At 39.1% G+C, this 8,117-nt stretch overlaps 1 protein-coding gene across 1 annotated transcript in view; it reads left to right on the top strand.

Moving 5' to 3' along the window:
• The window catches only part of RLF (rearranged L-myc fusion), a 142,816-nt gene extending 135,704 nt beyond the window's left edge, over positions 1–7,112 (top strand). Inside the window, exon 8 of the mRNA XM_006867585.1 lies at positions 1,970–7,112. Coding sequence (XP_006867647.1) covers positions 1,970–6,640 — 4,671 coding nt within the window. The 3' untranslated portion in view covers positions 6,641–7,112. The remainder of the gene's footprint in view (positions 1–1,969) is intronic.
• Positions 7,113–8,117: the final 1,005 nt, after the last annotated feature.

The following is an 8,117-nucleotide window of genomic DNA, read 5'->3' on the forward strand; positions in this document are numbered from 1 at the left end:
TTTTTGAAATCACTAATAACACTTTCGAAGACTCATAATTGAAAATATTGTACATTCTGAATAGATGTGCGATGAAGTTACTTGGCTAAAGAAGGGGTGAATAAAATAGAATTAAGGTATGGGATGAGGAACTGAAATTAGTAGACATGAATAAACATGTAGGTTTTAAACCAGGCACAAGAGAGCAAGGAGTGAGCTGACATATCAGGGGTGCATGGGATATTGCCAAGTCAGTTAGGCTTGGGAGTCACTGTGGGTAGTGTTTAAGAACTCAGACTCGGTGAGTACGTTGTTCTAAGTTCAAATCCGTGCTCCTCTCTGCACAAGCTAGTAACATTGGGCAAATTATATCTCTGAGTCTTGGTTTCTTCATGTATATGATGAATAATAATAAAGTTCTATAAAATGGTGATAGTTACTTCTTTGAGCTCCCAGGATTTAGAATGGTACAACAAACGCAGAATAATTACTTAGCAAATCGTTTACTGATTAGTACAGTGGAGTTTACTTTCAGTTGATTCACGTAGTATTCCGTTGAATATTTACTGTATGCCAATGCTGTAGTAATCAATTAATATGCATATATGTTTGTATATGTTGTTGTTAAGTGCCGTCGAGTCGGTTCTGACCCATAGCGACCCTGAACAGGGTTTCTGAGGCTGTAAGTCTTTACGGGAGCAGAACGCCTCATCTTTCTCCTGCGGAGCAGCTGGTAGTTTCAAACTGCTGACCTTGAGGTTCACAGCCCAATTCATAACCACTACGCTACCGGTATATAATAGCTCTTTATTGTGATTTGGGTGATGGTTTACAGAGCAGATCAGTTTCCAGTCAGCAATTCAAGCACATTTTATTTCATGTCATTGATTGCAGTCCCCACAGGGTTATTCTCCCAGTGTTTCCTACTTCTTTTCCTCCTCCTTTCCAAACTTCCTCCCTGTGTTTACTATTTCCATTCCTCCTCCTCCTTTCCTAACCTTCCTGAACTTTGTCTTTGGGTCTGTGCTGCCCTTTGAATTTCAAATGTTTAATTATTCTGAAGTGTGTGGTCCTTCCCAGTGTTACTGGTTACCTGTCTGTGGTTTTCTGTGAAAATAATTTATATTCTTATTTTTATAACTAACTTCTGAGGGAAATACTATTACTACTTCCATTGCATTTTACATATAAAGAAACAGGTTTGGAGAGGAGTGAAGCACTTGTCACTGTGGTAATGCTGGGGTAAAAGCAGTCAGTTTCCTTGAGTCCCTCCCTAGGCTCCTAACCTCTGCTCTTGAAACCACTCTTGCTTTTCTTTGCTCATATTATTTTCACATTCCATCTCAGCCTGTCACATAAAGGAAGTCATCTTGCATGCTTAATCTTTTATCACACATAACCCGGTCTTCGACTGTTGACTAATTTCTGAGAATCTGCTGCTATTGAGGTTTTCTAAAATTTGGTTTTGTTCTCATGAGAACCTGAGAATAAGTACACCTGTGACTACAAAATACTAGTTCTTTTAGGAGTAATGGGGCGGACCATTTATTTTAGCTTTGGGGTTTCAGAGAACCCAAATATTCATGGTACATGAATTTCCTAAATTGAATTCCATCCTAGACTCATTTCTACATATGTGTTTTCACTCATTTATTTAAGGCCATCCTTCCTATCTAGCTCAAAACCATTCTTTTGTTAGTCCTTCAGTGACTTTTTTTGTCCTGAATTCTTTTGAATTCATATACATGTTTTGTTTATACATTTGGCATGTAGTTAAAGTCCTTAAGAGCTGATTGACTGCTTTAATTCAAAAAAATGTGCATGGTTGGCCATGTGTCATCCAACCCAATTAAGAACTCTTAAAGATTTTGAGAGCTAACGTATCTTTTTGATGAAATTGTCTTACTAGTGAAAGTTGTACACTCATAATTTTTCCCTTTTCTCTCTGTGAGAAAAAGAATTAACTTTTTCCTGTCTGTTTTTCTTACAGGCACAAGATGCTGGTCTCGGGGTGTCGATTTTACTATGTGTCAGAGCTCTTCAACTCAGATCTAGTGAGGATGAAGAAATGAAGGCATCCGTTTGTAAAACAATTGCATGTCTTTTACCGGAAGATTTAGAAGTTAGAAGAGCCTGTCAGCTTACGGAATTCTTAATCGAGCCTCGTTTGGATGGATTTAATATGTTAGAAGAACTCTATGTGCAACCGGATCAAAAATTTGATGAAGAAAATGCACCTGTTCCAAACTCACTCCGGTGTGAGCTCTTACTAGCTTTAAAAGCCCATTGGCCTTTTGATCCTGAATTTTGGGACTGGAAAACTTTAAAGCGGCACTGCCACCAACTCCTAGGACAAGAAGCTTCAGATTCTGATGACGATCTAAGTGGCTATGAAATGTCTATTAATGACACAGATGTCTTAGAGTCCTTTCTCAGTGACTACGAGGAGAGTAAAGATGATAAACAATATAGACGGAGAGATTTGACAGATCAGCATAAGGAGAAAAGAGACAAAAAACCAATAGGTTCTTCTGAAAGATACCAGAGGTGGCTTCAGTATAAATTTTTTTGTTTGCTATGTAAGCGAGAATGCATAGAGGCCAGGATTCTTCATCACTCTAAGATGCATATGGAAGATGGCGTTTACACCTGTCCAGTTTGTATTAAAAAATTCAAGAGAAAAGAAATGTTTGTTCCACATGTGATGGAACATGTTAAAATGCCACCAAGCAGAAGGGACCGCTCTAGAAAGAAATTATTGTTGAAAAGTTCTCAAAAAGGTGTTTGTCCCAAGAGCCCTTCTGCAACCTTGGAGCAAAATCAATTGTTGAATGAGCAAGCCAAAGAAGAGTCTCATGAATATGTCACATTCAGCAAATTAGAAGATTGCCACCTGCAAGACAGAGATTTGTACCCATGTCCTGGCACAGACTGTTCCCGTGTGTTTAAGCAGTTTAAATACTTAAGTGTACACCTTAAAGCTGAACACCAAAATAATGATGAAAATGCCAAGCACTACTTGGATATGAAAAATAGAAGAGAGAAGTGTACTTACTGTCGACGGCATTTCATGTCTGCTTTTCACCTGCGGGAGCATGAACAAGTGCATTGTGGTCCTCAACCTTATATGTGTGTATCTATAGATTGCTATGCTAGGTTTGGATCGGTGAATGAGCTTCTTAACCATAAACAAAAACATGATGATCTTCGTTATAAATGTGAATTAAATGGCTGTAATATTGTTTTCAGTGATTTGGGACAGCTTTACCACCATGAAGCACAACACTTTAGGGATGCATCTTACACGTGCAATGTTCTTGGCTGTAAAAAGTTCTACTACTCCAAAATTGAGTACCAGGATCACCTCTCAATGCATAATGTTGAAAGCCCAAATGAAGACGTGAAGAAACCAGTGAAACTTGAGGAGCCTGCAGGCGAAACAGGTGAAAAACAAGATTGTGTTGATCAGCCCCACGAACTTGACCAAACGAATAAATCACATATGCCTGAGGAACTACTTCTCTGCGCAGAATCCGCTAATTCTCAAATAGATACAGAAACTGCAGAAAACCTGAAAGAAACCAGTGACAGTAATTCCAGTGACCAGTTAAGTCAGAGCTCTTCAGCGTCAATAAATGAAGAGTTAATTGACACACTGGATCATTCTGAAAGCATGCAGGATATATTGTTGTCCCATGAGAAAGTCTTTGTGCCCTCCAGTTTAAAAGAGAAATGTTCCAATGTGGCCGTTTGTTTTGATGGAAATAAGTTTACCTGTGGTTTTGATGGCTGTGGTTCCACGTACAAAAATGCAAAAGGGATGCAGAAGCATTTACGAAAGGTTCATCCATACCATTTCAAACCCAAACAGATAAAGACAAAAGATCACTTTCCCTGTTTGGATGATGAGCATAATCAAGCCACTGAAAAGTTTGATGCAGAACATAAACCCAGTTCAGATACAAGCAGTGACTCCCCAGATGAAGGACTCGATCACAACATTCACACTAAATGTAAACGAGAACATCAGGACTGTTCCTCAGAAGCCTCCGTTTGTGCTTCTAAAAGGCCATGCACAGAGGATACCATGTTGGAACTTCTATTACGTTTGAAACACTTAAGCTTGAAAAACTCAATAGCACATGGATCTTTCTCAGGGTCATGGCAGGGGTACCCATCCAGTGGTGCTAAGACTCTTCAATCTGTTTCATCTATCACAGACCTTAATTTTCAGAATCAAGATGAAAATATGCCAAGTCAGTACCTTGCACAATTGGCAGCTAAACCTTTTTTCTGTGAGCTTCAAGGATGCAAATACGAATTTGTGACTAGAGAGGCTTTGTTAATGCATTATCTTAAGAAACATAATTATTCAAAAGAAAAAGTCCTTCAGTTAACCATGTTTCAACATCGATATTCCCCATTCCAGTGTCATATTTGCCAAAGGTCATTTACAAGAAAAACACACCTTCGGATTCATTATAAAAACAAACATCAAATTGGCAATGACCGAGCAACTCACAAACTCTTGGATAATGAAAAATGTGATCACGAAGGCCCATGCTCAGTAGACAGGTTGAAAGATGATTGTTCCGCCGAACTTGCCAGTGATCCCAACAGCACCAATGAGAAACCACACTGTCATTCTAAAAAAGATGAATGCAGTTCAGAAACAGACCTAGAGTCATCTTGTGAAGAAACAGAAAGCAAAACGTCTGATATTTCCTCACCAGTAGGTAGCCATAGAGAAGAACAAGAAGGAAAAGAGGGGAGAGGAAGCAGGAGAACTGTTGCTAAAGGAAATCTCTGCTATATTTTGAATAAATACCACAAACCATTCCATTGTATCCATAAAACTTGCAATTCCTCATTTACCAATCTAAAAGGCTTGATTCGCCATTACAGAACTGTGCATCAGTACAACAAGGAACAATTATGTTTAGAGAAAGACAAAGCAAGAACCAAAAGGGAACTTGTCAAATGTAAAAAGATATTTGCTTGCAAATATAAGGAATGTAATAAGCGCTTCCTGTGTTCCAAAGCTCTTGCTAAGCACTGCAGTGACTCTCATAACCTGGAGCATATTGAAGAGCCTAAAGTGCTTTCTGAGGCTGAATCTGCAGCAAAGTTTTCCTGCAATCAGCCTCAATGCCCTGCTGTTTTTTACACATTCAGTAAGTTAAAGCACCACTTGACAGAGCAGCATAATATTGAAGGAGAAGTGCATTCAGATTATGAAATTCATTGTGATCTCAATGGCTGTGGTCAGATTTTCACCCATCGCAGTAATTACTCTCAACATGTATATTACCGACATAAAGACTGTTATGATGATCTGTTTAGAAGCCAGAAAGTAGCAAATGAAAGGCTACTAAGGAGTGAAAAGGTGTGTCAAACAACAGCTCACACTCAGGGGAATGAACATCAGAACACCAGGAAATCATTTAGCACTAAGTCTAAAAAATGTGGCTTAATCAAAGACAAGAAAGCTCCAATTAGTTTCAAAACACGAGCTGAAGCCCTCCATATGTGTGTGGAGCAATCTGAGCACACACAGTACCCCTGCATGATTCAAGGATGTTTATCTGTGGTGAAGTTGGAGAGCAGCATAGTGAGGCATTACAAACGCACCCATCAGATGAGCAGTGCCTGTTTAGAACAACAGATGGAAAAGCTTGTTGTTTGTGTGAAGTACGGTACCAAAATTAAAGAGGAGTCTGCTTCTGAAGCGGAGCCCTGTATAAAGCAGGAAGAAAATGGAAGCTGTGAATCAGAGCACACAAAGCACAGTCATTCCCTAGATGACAGCAGCGCCCCTGTCCAGAACACTGACTCCCCTCATCCAGGTGGTGGAATGGATGAAGATCAGACAGGGTGTACAGAAGTCAGCCCAGTATTTGATACAGGTACCTTGATCTACAGGGGAACTTTGAAATGTAACCATGGTTCAGAAACCACTTCTTTGGAACAGTGTAATATAGTTCAGCCTCTTCCTTGTAAAATAGAAAATTCCATACCTAATCCTGATGGGACTGAAAGTGGAACTTACTTCCCAAGTTTCCAGCTGCCTTTACCAAGGATCAAAGACTCAGAAACTGGGCAGCATAGTTCAGGGCAAGAAAACACTGTAAAAAGTCCAACCCATGCCATCCCAAAAGAGAATTTTAGGAAGCATTCACAGCCCCGGTCATTTGATTTGAAGACTTACAAACCTATGGGATTTGAATCTTCATTTCTGAAGTTTATTCAGGAAAGTGAAGAGAAAGATGATGATTTTGATGATTGGGAATCTTCAGAGCACTTAACATTAAATAACTCTTCACAACCCAGTAATGACTTAACAGGGAATGTTATGACAAATAATATAGTGAATGACAATGACCCTGAAGTTGACATACCTCATTCTTCCAGTGACTCTGCAATTCATGAGAACTTGACTGCAATCCCACCCTTAATAGAAGCCGAGACAACAACAGTTCCTTCTTTGGAAAACCTTAGGGTTGTATTGGACAAAGCATTAACAGACTGTGGTGAACTTGCCTTAAAACAACTTCATTATCTTCGGCCAGTTGTTGTCCTTGAAAGATCTAAGTTTTCCACACCAATTTTAGACTTGTTTCCAACAAAAAAGACAGATGAACTTTGTGTAGGAAGTTCCTAAATAGGAATTTTGTTTTAGAAACAGACTGGCTCCAACACTGCAAACATTGGGACAATTGCCAACTCGAACAAAGGCTGAGAACCAGCCTCACTGTTGTTTAGGGTAGAATAGGCTGTGTATTTACATGAATGTATAATATCTACGTCAGCAGTATTGGCTGAGTCCATTAGCTCTCCAGTTGGTTTATTGATTGGATTTTTTTTTTGTTTATTAAACAAAGAAATGGAACTGTACTCTTGTTTGGTGCTAATTAATACATCAAAATATACTGGGGCTTCCTTTTTCAAATTAAGTGTGCATGACTGTATATGGAACAAATACTGAGGTCCCAGGGTGGGAGGGTTAGGGAAAGGGATATGGAGTTATTACTTGACTTGAATGTGCACCTAAGGGTGCTTTGTGTAATATATTGTACACTACAGCATCTTATATTTTTTGAGTTGAGTTTCAATAAATTACAGTTTTTCACCCATTTCTTGTTTACTCATAATGAGTTTTCATACCACCTGAATGCTGTAATTGCACTTGTATTTTCTGAAATGTGCATTCATCTTTTACCCTGTGATTTCTCCTTTTTTATTAACCAAACCATTCAGATCAGGCTTCCTTTTGATTGCCAATTATCTCAAGGATTTTTGTTTGTTTTTTTTTTGGGGGGGGGGGACGGGGTTAGTACTGAGATTGAATAGTTTACTCTGTGAAGTCAATCGCCCAGAAGTTGGCCAGATGGAATGCCATGCAAAACGTGAAGGGCGCAGCAAGTCCAGAGGTATAAAGACATATTTTCAGGGAATTATGATTAATTTAATGAGAGAAGCATTCAGAGATGAGATTATTGTATAGATAAGTCATCCTGAGCCAGACCTTGAACACTGAAGAGTTTGGACTTGAGTTTGTGGGCGGCTGAGAGCCTTTGAAGGGTATGATGCAAAATAATAATAATTGACAGATTACTTGAAATGTGGAATGTAATGTGAGGGGCTGAGAATGCAATTAGGGACAGTAGATAAGATAATACAACTATTGAGGCAAACTTGGCGAGCTTATGATGGCAATTGCATCTTGGGGAAAGGTAGATGAAACATTTAATGAGACGATTGTTGAGGCTTGGAAAGATTTGAGAACTTTAAAAGATTTGGTGGTGATACAACTATTAAAGTGAGGATGTAACAGTAGGAGTAGTTATTTGGGATGACTAGGGAAAACCAAGAAGAGTTTGGCCTTTGAATGTGTTTGATTTCAGTGGATAGGAGCCAAGTGGCTAATGACAAGGTTAAGCAATATGGTCTTAACAAAAACAGTAGTTTCATCTACAGTTCCATGTGAAGTTTTCAACCACTTTTATTCACTTGCAATGAACTGGGAGTCCTGCTCTGGCACTGTTAGGATAAGCACTGGATTGCTAACCGAAAGGTCAGGAGTTCAAACCCATCAGCCACTCAGAAACCCTATACAGGATCGATAGGAGTCAGAACCG

This window comes from Chrysochloris asiatica, unplaced genomic scaffold (assembly GCF_000296735.1).
Source record: "Chrysochloris asiatica unplaced genomic scaffold, ChrAsi1.0 scaffold00106, whole genome shotgun sequence".
NCBI classification, from domain to species: domain Eukaryota; kingdom Metazoa; phylum Chordata; class Mammalia; order Afrosoricida; family Chrysochloridae; genus Chrysochloris; species Chrysochloris asiatica.